Source organism: Dasypus novemcinctus, chromosome 20, assembly GCF_030445035.2.
Source record: "Dasypus novemcinctus isolate mDasNov1 chromosome 20, mDasNov1.1.hap2, whole genome shotgun sequence".
Classification (NCBI taxonomy): domain Eukaryota; kingdom Metazoa; phylum Chordata; class Mammalia; order Cingulata; family Dasypodidae; genus Dasypus; species Dasypus novemcinctus.
The window spans coordinates 17301742-17317290 of record NC_080692.1 but is presented as its reverse complement, the minus strand read 5'-3'; the positions used below and the strand labels follow the sequence as shown (position 1 = coordinate 17317290).

The 15549-nt window shown below is 38.9% G+C and overlaps 1 protein-coding gene across 2 annotated transcripts in view; it reads left to right on the top strand.

The window, feature by feature from the left end:
* The window catches only part of CECR2 (CECR2 histone acetyl-lysine reader), a 164518-nt gene that overhangs the window by 113272 nt on the left and 35697 nt on the right, over positions 1-15549 (top strand). For both annotated transcript variants that reach the window (XM_058282486.1, XM_058282484.1), the window contains exons 3-5: positions 11563-11746; positions 12892-13031; positions 13611-13715. In XM_058282486.1, the coding sequence (XP_058138469.1) occupies positions 11563-11746; positions 12892-13031; positions 13611-13715 (429 nt within the window). The remainder of the gene's footprint in view (positions 1-11562; positions 11747-12891; positions 13032-13610; positions 13716-15549) is intronic.

Here is a 15549-nt window from a genome sequence, read left to right as displayed (position 1 = left end):
TCCATTGGGCCAAGTCCGCTTCCCCAGTGTCTTCTTAATATCCTTAATCTCTTTAGCCATCTCATTGGATTCATTAAGGATATTTGTTTGAACATCTATAATTAGTTGTCTTAACTCCTTTATGTCATCTGGAGGCTTATCTTGTTCCTTTAACTGGGCCATAGCTTTCTGTTGTTTGGTGTGGATTGTAATTTTTTGTTGATGTCTTTGCATGTGGCTTTCTAGAGTTTTTATCCTGGGTGCAGTTTTTCTCTTTAGTTTAGGGCTTCCTTTCGTTTCTCCCTTGCTGGTTGTGCACTAGGAGCCAAGCATGTAGTTGATGCTGTAAGCTGTGGAGGCTCAAGCTGCCCTCATTGCACCAGGGGATGCAGTGAAGCGTCTTCCAACTTTTTCCTTTACCGGGGGTAGGGACAGAATCACAGCTATGTGGAATAATTCACATGCAGGCCTAGACTGTAGACCCAGAGAGACTGATTAAGCTTCACATACCTTTCTTCCCTGTTGGGACAGGGATGGAGCTGCAGGTATGGGCAGCAGTCTGTGCAGTGCGGGTCCAAGATGACCGCAGTTGCCCTGGTAGACTTAAGATTTTCAGTCTATGACAGCCAGAGTTACCTATAGTTACCTGTATAGGCTGGTGCAGGGCTGAAGCCTAGGCGGGTTGTAGGCTGATCTGCCTGAAAGAAACTGGTTCTTTTGAAAGAAACTGGTTCCTGTGGACACTGAGAGTTTCAGTCAGCCTGGCTTCCCCTCAGGCTGGGGGTAGTGTCAGAATGGTGGCTACTGGCCTCTTTTTGAATTGGGCTTGTTCTCATCCCTTCTGTTCCCAGGGTTATCTCTTAGCCAGCCAAGTCTACCAATCAGTAGTTGAAATCGGTAGCCAGTCGTCTCCTCCTCCCCTGTTTCTGGGAAATGGTGCTTCCAATTCCCGTCACAGAACAGCTCCTGGGCGGCTGGTGCCACCAGAGTAGGACAATCACCATCCTCCATGGCTTGGCCACAATTTCCCGGAGAGGCTGGTGCAGGTCCCCGCAGCTTCCTCCCTGCTAGAGGTGGCACTGGGGCCTAGGCTAGACCTGCAGTATGATCTGGATGGAAACAAGCCGGTCCCCACCAGCACTGGGATTCTCAGTCAGCCCTGCTTCCCCTTGTGCCAGGCGCAGAGTTAGGATGGCGGCTCCCAGCCTCTTTCTGACTTTGACAGGCTCAAACTTTAGCTGTTCTAAGGATTATACTATAGTCCGCTGAATTTCCTCATCAGTAGCTGAAATTGGTGCCCATCTGTCTCTTCCTTCCCCATTTTTGGGAAGTAGAACTTTCAATTCCAGCCACAGAACAGCTCCCCAGGCGGCTGTGCCTCCAGTGGAGGATGGGCACCGGCCTCTGTGGCGAGGAGCGCTCTACTTACGTGTCTTCTCTGCAGATGGACAGTCTCCTCCTTCCACTCCTTCAAGGACATTGCAGGATGCTCTTCTGGTCTCCTGGAGCCCCCAAACAGGTGCTTCAGCTACCTCCAGAGAGCTCTGGGTGTTTGTAAACTGCCCTCTAGCAGGAGCTGACTCTAGAGCTCCTTATTCTGTCACCATCTTGCTGGTTGTATGTGTGTCTCTTTCTGTTGCATCATCTTGCTGTTCCAGCTCTCCATGCCAGCTCTCCATGCCAGCTCCCCGGGCGGGCCAGCACTCCTGCGCAGGTCAGCACTTGCATGGGCCAGCTCCCTGCACCAGTTGGCTTGCCTTCACCTGGAGGCCCCAGGAACTGAACCCCGGACCTCCCATATGGTAGATGGGAGTCCAATATCTTGAGCTACATCTGCTTCCTTTAATGTTGCTGTTGGATTCAGCTTGGTAGTATTTTGTTGAGGAGTTTAGTGTGATTTTCATTAAAAATATTAGTGTAATGGTATCTTTATTTGATTTTGGTAATATCTTGAGCCACATCTGCTTCCCTATAATTCTTTTAATGTTGCTGTTGGATTCGGCTTGGTAGTATTTTGTTGAGGATTTGAGTGTGATTTTCATTAAAAATATTAGTGTAATGGTATCTTTATTTGATTTTGGTATGAGAGAATGAATTAAGAGTATTCCTTCCTCTTCAGTCTTTTTGGAAGACTTCGAGCCGGTATTAATTCTTCTTGGAATGATTAGTGAAATTCCCCGGTGAAACCACCTGTCCTGGGCTTTTCTTCGTTGGGATGTTTTGGATTGCTGGTTCTATCTCTTTCCTTGTTATTGATATGTTGAGATCTTCCATTTCTTCTTGAGTCAGTATAGGTAAATTACGTGTTTCTAGAAATTTGTCCATTTAATCTAGATTATCTGATTTGTTGATTTATCATTGTTCATAGTATCCTTTTAGAATCCTTTTTTATTTTTGGGGATTCAGTGGTAATATATCACGCTATTGTTTTTTTATTCTCTTTCAATTACCTCTGCTGTAATCTTTGTTACTTCCTTCCTTCTGGCTTTTGGCTTTTGTTTGGTCTTTTTCTAGATCCCCATTACTGATTTCTAGCTTTGTTCCATTATGGTCAGAAAAAATGCATTGTATGATATCAGTATTTTTCATCCTTTGAGATGTGTTTCATGACCTCACTCATGATCTGTCCTGGAAAATGACCCACGTGTGCTAGAGCAGAATGTATTCTTTTGGGTAAAGTGTTCTATATATGTCTGTTAGGTCTAGTTGCTTAATAGTATATTTCAAGTCTTCCATTTCTTTTTTGATTTTCCATGTAGATATTCTATTCTTTATTGCAGGTGTTGTATTAGAGCCTTCTACTGTTAATGTAGAACCATCTATTTCTCCCTTCAAATCTCAAAGTATTTGTTTCATGTATTTTAGGGCCCTGCTGTTAGTTGTATATATATATTTGTAATTGTTAAGTCATCTTGTTGAAATATACAGTGACCCTTGTCCCTTTTAACAGTTTTTACCTAACTCCTATTTCATCTGATAGTAGTATAGCTACCCCAGCTCTCTATTATTTGGTTACTGTTTGCTTGGTATGTTTTTTCTCATCCTTTCACTTTCAGTGTACTTGTGTTTTTGAATTTAAGGTGTCTTTTTTTTTAAGAAGGTACTGGGGATTGAACCCTGCTCAACCACTAAGCTATATTCACTGCCCAATGAGAGTTAGTTTTTTTTTTTTTTTAAAGATTTATTATTTCATTTATTTCTCACCCCCTTGTTTGTGCTTGCTGACTGCTCTCTGTGTCCATTGGTTTTGGGCTTTCTGTGTCTGCTCATCTTCTCCTTAGGAGACACTGGGAACTGAATCCAAGACCCTCCCATGTGAGAGAACAGCACTCAATTGCTTGAGTCACCTCTGCTTCCTGCTTTGTTGGGTCTCTCATTGTGTTTCCTCTTTGTGTTTCCTTGCCGCGACATCTTGTTGCATCATCTTGCCCCACCAGCCCATTGCGCCAGCTTGCTGTCTTGCTCATCTTCTCTAGGAGACACCAGTAATCAAACTCGTAACCTCCCATGTAGTTGGTGGGTATTCTGCTGCTTGAGCTACATCCACGTCCCGAGAGTTAAGTTCTTTCTTTTTTGTTTGTTTGTTTGTTTTTAGTAAGTACTGGGGATTGAACCCAGACCTCATATATGGGAAACAAACACTCAACCTCTTGAGCTACAACCAACTCCCTGTGAGTGTCTTTTAAAGAGCATATAGTTGGGTCATGCTTTTTTACTCATTTTGCCAGTCTCTGTTTTCTCTGTCAAGTTGAAGCCATTTACATATAAAATAAGTACTGATAATGCTGGAGGACTTCCTGCCATTTTGCTACTTGATCTTTGTAAGTCTTACACCTTATTTTTCCCTCATTTATTCCATTTGTGCCTATTTGCTTATTTATTTGACTTTTTTTGTATTATACCATTTCGTATCCTCATTTCTTTCTGTATTTTTTATTCAGATATTTTCTTTGTGATTACCCTGGGGGTTAAATTTAATACCCTAAATCTAATTTTAATACCAACTGAACTTCAGTAGCATACCCATACACTGTTCCTCATTCTCCTTTGTCCCCCCACCTTTTTGCTACACTTCTTACAAATTGTTTTTTTTTTTCAAATTTTAAAAATAAATTATATGTCCTGAATCACAGATTACCATTAATGTTCTGCATTTGCATTTAAGAAACTTTAAAAAGTGGAGTTATATATCAAAAAGTAAAATATAATAAAATATAATAGTACTGACATTTTTAATTAGCTTTGATCCACTCGCTAGTGGCCTTTTTCTTTTTCTTTTAAGATACTTAGATTACATAAATGTTGTATTAAAAATATAGGGGATTCCCATATTCGCAGCTCCCTAACCCTCCCACATTTTCCCACATTAACAACATCCTTTGTTAGTGCAGTACATTTGTTAAAATTTGATGAGCACTTCTTGGAGCATTGCCACTAAGTGTGATTATAGTTTACATTATAATTTACACTCTTTCCCACAAAATTTTGTAAGTTATGGCAAGATAAATGATGACCTGTATCTGTCATTGCAGTGTCATTCAGGACAATTCCCAAGTGCTGAAAATGCCTCCATATTATACCTGTTTTTCCCTCTCCCTCCCCTCAGAACCACCAGTGACCACTCTGCCTCCACATCAGTGGATAAAAGTTATTCCACTGCTAGAATCACAATAGACCTATAGTAGAATACCAGTAAGTCTACTCTAGTCTATCGTTCATTCCCCAATCCTGAGGATTTTGGGATGGTGATGCCCATTTCACCTCTAATGGAGAGGGAGCTTAGATCCCATGGGCAAATAGATGGATGGGACTGTCTTGCTTGCAATTGTAGATTCTCTCTGTTCCTTCAGATGGTCATTGTCCATCATCATCATCTTACTAGTTTTCCTGGGTGAGTCTAGTGAACTGGAGAGTAGGTGTTGCGCCTCTTTTGAGATTCAGGGCCCAGCTGATGTATGTATAGCCCAAACATTTAAGTCCTTGGATGTATACCTATCAACTCTGGTACTAACTAAAGGCTCAAATAGAAGGGGCAGAAGAGCCATGTGTTGGGAAACAACAACTGAGTCCTGTCTATCACACTGGGAGCATAAATTCCCAAGTAGGACCCACTAGCAGGACACCAAACTCCTAAGCTGTCTGCCCTGCCTATAATATCTGGATGTCTCCAGAGCCCTCAGGAGCTGGGTATTTGAGGCAGTTTACATTTGCAGTCAATGAGATCCTGCTGAGATGTGCATAAGTGTAACTTCTGGAATGACCTCGTGACTCACTTAGAAGTCTCTTGGCCATATAAACTTAGTTGTCTTTACCTTTCCTCCCTTTTGGCGAAGGTCTTTTTTCTGTTGGATTACTAGTTGGTGCTTGGTAATAATTCCTAGGTGCCAGGGAGGCTCATCCCCAGGAGTCATGTCCCAAGCTGGGGGAAGGTATTGCATTTATATGCTGAGTTTGGGTTAGAGAGAGGCCATGTTTTAGCAATAAGGAGCCTCTCAGGAGGTAACTCTGAGGCACCCTGTAACACTAGACTAAATTTCAATTTCAAAAGTAAAGGTTCATAAAATATAATCATCAAAATTGAGAGCCTGTCAGTGGTCTGCCCTCCTTCACTAGTCGCTGCCCCTGTACTCAGGGGATTGTTGTGGTGGGAGAACCCTAGCCTCTGTCCCAGCATGGGAATTCGATATTCTTTTGGTTATTGTATCATTCACCACCCACTGTGACAATGCCCCATGAACACTTGAACACATTTATATGCCTTATATGTATGCCCCAGGTGAACCTCCTCCCATGCATCCCACATCGCTGATACCCTGCACCAGTGATCCTGCCCTGTCACAGTTGTAACCCTTCTGTGATCCAAAACTTCTTCATAAATGAAGCCAACAAAATAATCAAATACAATTAATAAGAAAATAAAATAACGATAGTTTTAAAAATAAAATAAAATACAAAATTTTTTAAAATTTCAGTATAAATTTTTTTAAAAAGACAATTTAATTAAAAAGAATAGTTTTCATTAAAAAGTTAAGAATAGAAAATAAAAAAAATTTTGACGTCTTTTATCACTGTAAGATCTGTTGTCTTGTATGACATTTTCTTTCATTTATTCCCCCATCGTCGTCTTATTTTCATTTTGTCTTCAAAGAAGTTTTAGGTTACAGAAAAGTGATGTACAGTGTACTTGCCTTTTGATATCATTTTGGATCTTTGTACTGTTTGCATTTTATTTTTTTTCAGGGTCCCACGGCTGGGGATTGAAGCCTGGACCTCGTATGTGGGAAGCTGGCACTCAACCACTGAGCTATATTAGCTCCCCTGAGTTGGATTTGTTTTTGTTGTTTTTTTTAGTTTGTTTGCTTGTTTATTTTTTATTTTTTTAGGAGGCACTGGGGACCAAACCTGGGACCTCAGATTGGAAAGCAGGTGCTCAACTGCTTGAGCCACATCCACTCCTATTTGCATTTTTATATTTAAATTGTGTCTTACACCTAGTCTATAGTTGGACTTTGCTTTTTTTATAGTCTATTTTTGCCTTTTATTTGCGATGCTTAAGTGCATATACAGTTGTTTTGTTTTGTTTTGTTTTTTTAAGATTTATTTACCCCCCCCCCCCATTGTTTTTGCACTCGCTGTCTGCTCTCTGTGTGCTCTTTTGTGTCTGCTTCTCTTCTCCTTGGGTACCACAAGAAACTGATCCTGGTATCTTCTGGAGTGGGAGAGAGGCACTCAGTCTCTTGTGCCACCTCAGCCCCCTGGTCTGCTGTTTATCTTACTGTCTCTCCTCTGTGTGTCTTTTTGTTGTGTCATCTTGCTGTGCCAGCTGTTGGTGTGGGCCAGCACTCCTACATGGGCCAGCACTCCTACATGGGCCAGCACTCTGCGTGGGCAGCTTGCCTTTCACCAGGAGGCCCCAGGAATCAAACCCTGGACTTATATGGTAGATGGGAGCCCAATTGCTTGAATCACATCCATTTCCCAATGTATACACATTCAATGTGGTTGTTGATAGGGTTGGTTTTCCACTTGTTTCTTTTGTTTTAAAGTACAGTTTAGTGGTTTTTCATGTAGTCTCCATATTGTGCAATCATTACTACTAATTCGGCACCATTTTTTTTCACCCCAAGAAGATGCCTTATAATCATTTCCCTAAGCCCTCAATTTCTGACCAGCACCTATTTCTGTCTCCATGTATTTGCCTACCCCAGGCATTTCATATAAATGAAATGATATAATTCATTGTCTTTTGTGTCTGTTCTCTGTCAGGTAGCATGTTTTCAAGGTGCATGCATGTTGTAGCATATATCAGCACTTCATTGCTTTTTATACCTAAATAGTATTATTGTGTGTGTGTGTGTGTATTTATGTATGTATGTATACACACACACACACACACACACACCACATTTTATATTTCATTCATCACTTGATAGATACTTGCATTGTTTCTACATTTTGGATATTATGAATGCTTCTGTGAACATTTGTAAATTTTTGTGTGAATATATGTTTTAATTTCTCTTCTATATATACCTAGGAATTAAATGGCCATATCACATGGTAAGTATGTTTATTTTTTGAGGATCATCTAAACCTTTCCAAAGTAACTGCTTTGTTTTACATTCTGTTCAGTAGTATATGAGGTTTCCAATTTCTCCACATCCTTGTCAGCACTTATACTGAGCTTTTAATTTTAGCCATCTAATGGGTATGAAGTGGTAGTGTCTCATGTGATTTTGATTTGCATTTCCAAAATGATAAATGATGTTGAGTATCTTTTTTCTTGTGCTTTCTTCTGCTTTCTCCCTATTCCCCAACAACCTGTTGTTCTTTTAATACTTTCTTTTCAGTTAAATGATTTTCTAAAAATGTAGTTCATCTTATTTTCTTTATTGGTTTATTTGCTTTTTAGTCTTATTTATTGTTACTGTAAGGCCAACATATGCTTGCTTAAGTTACCAGAGGCTGTCAGGTTGTACCTTTCAGATTTAAATCTGACACTTTATAGTCCCTGCTTCACACAAAAATTATTTAGGGTGCCTTCCATAAAAAATAGTTCTTTATCATTTTAAAGACTGTTGCATGTTGATTTCCTATTGATTTCTATTAGTTTTCTAGGTTACTCAACCAAATCATTCATAAACACATTTGAAATCTATATTACATATAGATTTCTCTTTTTTAAGATGTGTTTTGTATTGGTTTTTACTTAATGGTATTTCCCTTCATTTTGAAATAGCCATGATTTTTAATTTAATCTGGGGCCATCCTGTTGATTTTAGAGTATGTTTCTTATGGTAGCCACTATTTAGAGTTATCCTCATTATTTTGGCTAGTTCTTTTCATGATCTGCAAGAAAAAATGCTTTTATCAAATATATTTAATGAGCCTTTTACTCCAAGAGTCTTACTGGAACCAAAATCTTTGTTAGAATAAGGTGCTCACACTAAGTGTGGCTTAGCTGTGTATATCATATATTTCATTTTCTGTACAAATAGCTGCAGCAATTGATTCGGGTCATGCCATCCTTGTTAGCGTTGGTCTCACCAATGTTCTGTATGGAATAAGCTTAGAAATTCTCTGTTAGGGTTCTCAAAAATGACTAGCTTGGTCCTAAGAGTTTGGAGAGGTTGTCGAATCACCCCCTCTGTCTCTTGCCTTTTTCTCTCTCTGACACATGCACTTGACATCCCCACCTCAAGTGTTACTATAAGGAAAAGAGAGGTAATTGAGAGATGGAAGTGTACTAATACTTTCCTTCACCCGCCTCTCTCATCTGTTCCCCTTTCCTGATGCTCTGTAACAACCATTGTCTTTTCCTGCTGTCTTATAGGATGGAGAATGAATGTGAAAATGGGTCATGTAAGAGCATATGGGGCTTTTGCCAGTCAAGAAGGAAAGTAGTTTTGTTTGTACTCAGAACCTCCAGTAGGATACCCATATTATAATTAATAGTTTCATTATAATTCACAATTTCAGAAAGACAGAGCTATTTAAAGTCATTGAGAGAATTGCAGTGAGCTGAATGATTGAATAAACAAATGTTCCAGGTAATCTAGAACTGATATGGGAGAAATTTTAAAAGTATACATCAGTTTTTCACAGCATAGTGCCATTACCTGCTTCTGCTTTTAAGGAGCAAAATTTGAAATTGCATGCAGAATCATATATGCTCATTTTTCTGGGATCAGAGAGTATGTGATCTTTGATTAGATTTTGAAGTGGTTTGTGTCTTATAGAAGATTAAGAACCTGTAACTACAAAGTATTACCCCTGACTTTTAACTTCCTGGAGTCTTCTTTTCATTTCAAATTATCCAAGTATCCCACCCATTTCAAATTCTGTTTAAAAGAAAGGGATTTTGATTTATATACAAGGAAGCAGAATTATCTTGAATTGTGAGCCTTCAGGTATCTATGGTAAGGCAGTACACCTGAAAACTAGTAAAAATAATGGAATTGAAACTGTGGGAAGTAAGGGCTCTTGGGAAGGAATTTCAAACATACAATTCTTTGAGACAGGTAGCAGCTTTCAGACAGATGGTAGGGCACAAAAAACAAAACTGTTTTTACACATACAATGTTTATTCAACTGGTATGTGTGTATGCTTCTTTTGCCTCTTGCTTGAATAAGAGGGGTCTCCCTGGCCTAGCCCAGCCTCCCTTCTGCTGCATCCTCCAGCTAAGTTGCCAGTCTGGTTAACAATCACAGTGCCACCGATTCAATATTTCACTTTTACCAGAAGACAAAACAGGTCTTGTTGTTTAGGGAACTTGGTATACATTGAAATTCTAGAAAGCATATAATAGATAAAACAGTTGATTACCAAAAGGAGATTGCATCTTCACACTCTTGGCTACTAAAAAAAAAATTTAAAAGAGAATAACGCCCTATTTTATTTTTAAATTCCCCATAGCCATACTGCCTGGTTTTTACCATCAGTTTAAACTACGTCCTCCTGGTGGGGTAGCACCCACCCTCATAGGCACCTGAGAGAGAAAGGCAATCCAAACCCACTAAGGCTTAAGCAGGCATTAATATGCCACCACTCATGCTTGGTACATGCTGCTATCAAATCAGATTTGTGAGAGTCATGATATGTAGAACTCTTAATGCTGCGTCTTGATTAGCCTAACAAGTACACATTTTCACCAGGGAGATAAGAAGGGAGAGAAGTTTCTTCTCTTTCGAAAAGCAAAATGATTACTTTCTTATTTGCCTAATTTTTTTCCATGAATATTTCCCTTGATGTTTTCTACTGATACAACTACCTTAGACTATAAGTCAACATGGTATATACCTCTTTTTAAAATCATATTGACAAATATGACTAGATTTCTTTGCTTACTGAGAAAAAAATGTTCAAGCATTTGGTAAAATTATATCCAGGGCTTTTAATCGTTGAGATAAAGAATAACCATCTAACGATTAACACTTTATGTTTTTCCCAAGGCACACTTTAGGTACTAATTAATATGCAGTTGTGAAATTACGGCATTCAGTCAAACTCTAGCCAAAAAGATGTACCTTGCCATCAAGCTGTTTTAAATATTTTCTGTAGAAAAACCGTTTCCAAAATTTAGGATATAATTTTATAGATGCTTGGAAGTTTTATATATATATAAATTTTTTTTTAAGATTTATTTTATTTTTTTTTATTCCCTCCCCCCCCCCCCCCCCCCCCCGTTGTCTGCTCTCTGTGTCCGTTCCCTGTGTGTTCTTCTATGACCACTTCTATCCTTAGCAGCAGCACCAGGAATCTGTCTCTTTTTGTTGCGTTAGCTCTCTGTGTGTGCAGCGCCATTCCTGGGCAGGCTGAACTTCCTTTCACGCTGGGCGGCTCTCTTTACAGGGCGCACTCCTTGCGTTTGGGGCTCCCCTATTCGGGGGACACCCCTGTGTGGCACGGCACTCCTTGCACGCATCAGCACTGCACATGGGCCAGCTCCACATGGGTCAAGGAGGCCCAGGGTTTGAACCGCGGACCTCCCATGTGGTAGGCGGATGCCCTAGCCATTGGGCCAAGTCTGCTTCCCTGGAAGTTTATATTTCATTAATTTTAAATTTTAGTTCCACATCATGAGTAGCTCCTTGCGTTCTCGAGAAATTTTCCACTTTGCATCTTAACCCGAATATAAATGTTTTAAGCTTCGTAGGCTGAGTTTCTTTTTTGTGTGTGCTACCCAAGCCATGAACCTAGTTTTGAATTGAATGTCTGTCTGAAATATGTAGAGTCTCTTTAATTGTGTAAGCAAAGGTATATGCACAGGTAAGGTCACAACCTATAATTTAGATTATTAGAACTTTTACTTATTTCACTGTCAGGTGCTGTTGTGGTTTAAAGTAAAACAACCTGTTCTGTCAAAAATCCTTTTTGGGCTTTGACATAATACAACATCCAAATAGATGGTATGATCTATGAAGCTTCAGTGAGTGTATTTTAGAAACTTTTTATTCATTGCTTGCTTTCTATTTAAGATTTATCAGCTGTCAGACCATCACTCTCTCTCCCCTTTCCCCAATGTATTAATATAAAATGCATTTTATATTAATGTATTTTTGCATTTGGGGCCATTTGGTTAGGCCTCAGACATTCCACAGCTACCTAGAGGACATCATCAACTACCGCTGGGAGCTTGAAGAAGGGAAACCCAATCCCCTGAGAGAAGCCAGTTTCCAAGAGCTGCCTCTTCGTACTCGTGTGGAGATCTTACACCGCCTCTGTGACTATCGGCTAGATGCAGATGATGTCTTCGATCTTCTCAAGGTGAAGGAAAGAAAGCCAATCTGGAATGTGGTCAGAATGTAAAAGTCTGAAGATACTAAGAGAAATCAGAATTTGGCTTGTGTTACTATTCTAGGGGCTCTTGTTTGATAATAACAGTGTGTACAAAACCATGCCCACCATAACGAAGGAAACCTATATATTCAGATATTATTTCGCATAAATTTCTAGTTTGGTTTTGTCTTCTTTTACTTGTTCTGAGTCCACGCTGACATAGGAACAGTGAGATGCGTTTATTATTTCACCCTGACATCAGCTGAAACCACTAAATTAGCCATTGAATTTTATTTTATTCCCCAAGGTCTATATTTGAGCATAATTGAAATATTAATTGAAAGTTCCAAGGACCATAAACCAAGTGAAGTTCATCCCCCATATACATACATGTATTACCAAAAAAAAAAAAAGGTGTTAGAAAGATAGATGTGGATATTTCTTCCCTTCCTCTTAGCCTTCTGTTGCTACTATCTGTTTTAGAAGTTTATCTCAGAGGGAGGGAGTAGGTTATTGGTTTTCACTCACAGGAGGTCAGCCTCTAATCCTGTTCAATCAGAAATGATTAAATGTGTTGATGACTTCTCGGTTCAGCCCTGTTCATGGACATGTTATAAAAAATCATTGTGTAATTTAGCACAGTCTTTGCCTAGAATTCAAGGACTTGGAATAGTGGTTAGAAGGGCAATACAGCTCAGACCCTGGGGTAAATTGGGAGTTTTATTGTGGGATCTCAGCTGGAATAAGAGGTTGCTGTAGGTTTTGATGGTGTTACAGTAGATAGTCACGTGGGACAAAGCTTTCACAACACCTGCGTCTTCTCTACTGTGATTGTCTTTCCTTTCATGGGGGCACACATGAAATAGTAACAAATCAAAATCAAATATATAAAATGAACATAAAAATTCCTTTTATGTTAAAGTTGGGCAATGACCAGGAAGTGGGAGAAGCATTTGAAATATTTCTTTCCATTCTATCTGTGTTTCATATGCCTTGATTGAATATGAAGATACTTGGGCATTTTTAAACATGAGGTGTGCCAGAGAGTAAATTTTAAATCTTCATTTTAGTTTTCTTCTGTTTCATTTTGTTCTCAATTTCTCCAACCCTCTTTTTTCTATTCTTCTATGTAGGGTCTGGATGCAGACAGTCTCCGTGTGGAACCACTGGGTGAAGACAATTCTGGGGCACTCTATTGGTATTTCTATGGAACACGAATGTATAAAGAAGATCCGGTACAAGGAAAAGCCAATGGAGAACTCTCTGTGAACAGGTACATTCTTCAAGGGCTGTACAATACAATAGTGATAGCTGTTGTATAGAAGTGTCGTTAAGATTGCACACATCAGAATTCCACTGTACAGTTCTTTTTGAAAGATGAAATTAGTTATAATACCATGCCTAAGGAAAAGGTTATTTCATATGACAATAAAAAGGAAGAATTAATCTGTAGTCTTTGCTACTGGTGTTGTGGAAGATAAAGAAAGCCTTACTTAAATGCTTCCTAAATGGGGGTGAAGGGCAGGTGTGTGCTCCTTTCATAGCATCCCAAATTAAATGCTAACCTCTGTTTTACTTAGACTTCCTTATTGCTAGGAGCAGTACTCACATTGGGAAGTTGTTAGGTCTTACTCAGATCTTACTATTGCAAAATGTCAATTTTCCTTGGTTGGTTCTACATTCTACAAATTTGAGAGTAAGTTGTAAGTCATCCTGCCTTTCCATGTGATTGCTGCATTTAATCACTTTTAGTAAGCTCATAGCCAGAAATAATGTAATTACCAGTTTAAAAATCATACATAACACATCAATCCCACATCAGAACATTTCTATTTAATGTACCATTTCTTAGGGAAAGTGAAGGACAAAAAAATGTCTCACATGTTCCTGGAAAAACAGGAAAAAGAAGAGGAAGACCACCCAAACGGAAAAAACTACAGGAGGAGATTACATTGAGGTAATGAAAAATCTTGTTGATTTGTGGTCATGAGACCCTCATGCTGGGAGGAACCCTAAATCTCAGTTGTTTCCACAAGGGCTGCCATGGGAAGGCCCATTGGGTCTTGGAGTATGGAGACTAGGTCAGCACTGTCCTTGAATTAACGAGTGTGCAGGAAGGAATTTGGAACCTGTGTTATGTGACCTCTATCTCATTACGCACCCTTTTTAAATGGTGGCATGACCTGGAGTCATTGCCAGTGTGTGTTAGCTTGTAAATTCTGTTGTACCACACATTTTTTCACAGAAGGGTTGTGCAAGTTACTTCTGTGATTAAATTTTCACTAATAATCAGTATTTAATGCTATTATATCTCTTTTAGGAGTTAATTCTTTTCCCATTAAATAAATTTTAGTAGCAGACATGCCCCATCATGCTTTATTTTGATTCAAATGCAATTGCCTGTGATAAAGAAAAGATAAGACCTTAAACATTTTTCAACTTTTTTTTTTTTAAGGAGATACTGGGGAATGAAACCCGGACCTTGTGCATGGGAAGTAGGCGCTTGACTTCTGAGCTATACCCACTCCTCTATACTTTTTTCTTGTATGTTTTTAAGTTTAGCATAGAAAAAGATTGTTATATTTGAGAAATTTTATTTTATACATTCAGTAAAAAACCTTTTATATATTCTTTATTCTTTGTCTCACTGTCTTTTAGGAAATTCTACATATGACTCTTGGCATAAGTTTTCAGATTCTGGCCTACACTAAAAATATATTTTTACTTAAAAACCAGGTCTATCATTGTCATCCTGTAAAATTTAGGCCAGGAGAGTGGATATGGCTTAAGCAGTTGAACACATGCTTCCCACATGGGAGGTCCTGGGTTTGGTTCCTGGTGCCTCCTAAGGGGGAATAAACAATAACAACAAGCAAAACAAACGAAAAAACCAACTCGGGAGCCAATGTGGCTCAGTGGTTGAGCATTAGCTTTCCATATATGAAGTCCGGTTCCAATCCCCAGCCACTGGTTTAAAAAAAAAGTTAGGCCAGACTTTTTAAAATACTTAACAATATAGGGCACTAAATATTCCATCTAAATATTAGGGCTACTAAATATTTAACTTAATTGGTTGGGCTGGGTTAGTTCTCAGTGTGTTGTTTATTTACCCCTCGAATCAGAAAATCAGATTATGGATAGATCAGTTAAAATTTGATTTTTTTAAACTGAAGAATCTATTCAACTTGCCAGAAGTTTTGAATGACAGCTACCTGTTTCCTCTGAGCAGCTCTTGTGAGCCATGTTCTATAATTCCTTATGTTCTGTTCTCGCAATATCTACTTCTGGATTTTATTAGAGACCCAAGCCTTATATATTCAGAAAGCAGGTTTATCCATATCTCTATTTGCCTGTAGGTACCAACAAATGAAAATGTCTCAGTCTTGGGAATGTAGGCTTATTTAGCAAGCATACATGGACTTGTGCTACCCTCTACTGGTGATTTTATTCCTTTATAGCTGTGCATCTAATACAGTATTTAAATATATATATAAATTTAAATATTTGGAAGTTAAGATGTAAAATTTAGTTCCTCTCTCAAACTACCCACTTTTCAAGTGCTTAGTAACTCATGTGTGGCTCAAAGCTACTAAATTGGACAAACAAATATAGAATATTTCCAACCTCACAGAAAGTTTTGTTGGACAGCTCTGCTTTAAATATTTGAACCAAAAAAAAACCCCACTGTGTCCTGTAGGCATCATCTATTGGATTTCTAAAACGTGTTATTAAAAGTTAATTTTTCCTGTGCATTGATGTCATTGCCATAACACTGTGTGCCTACACATTAG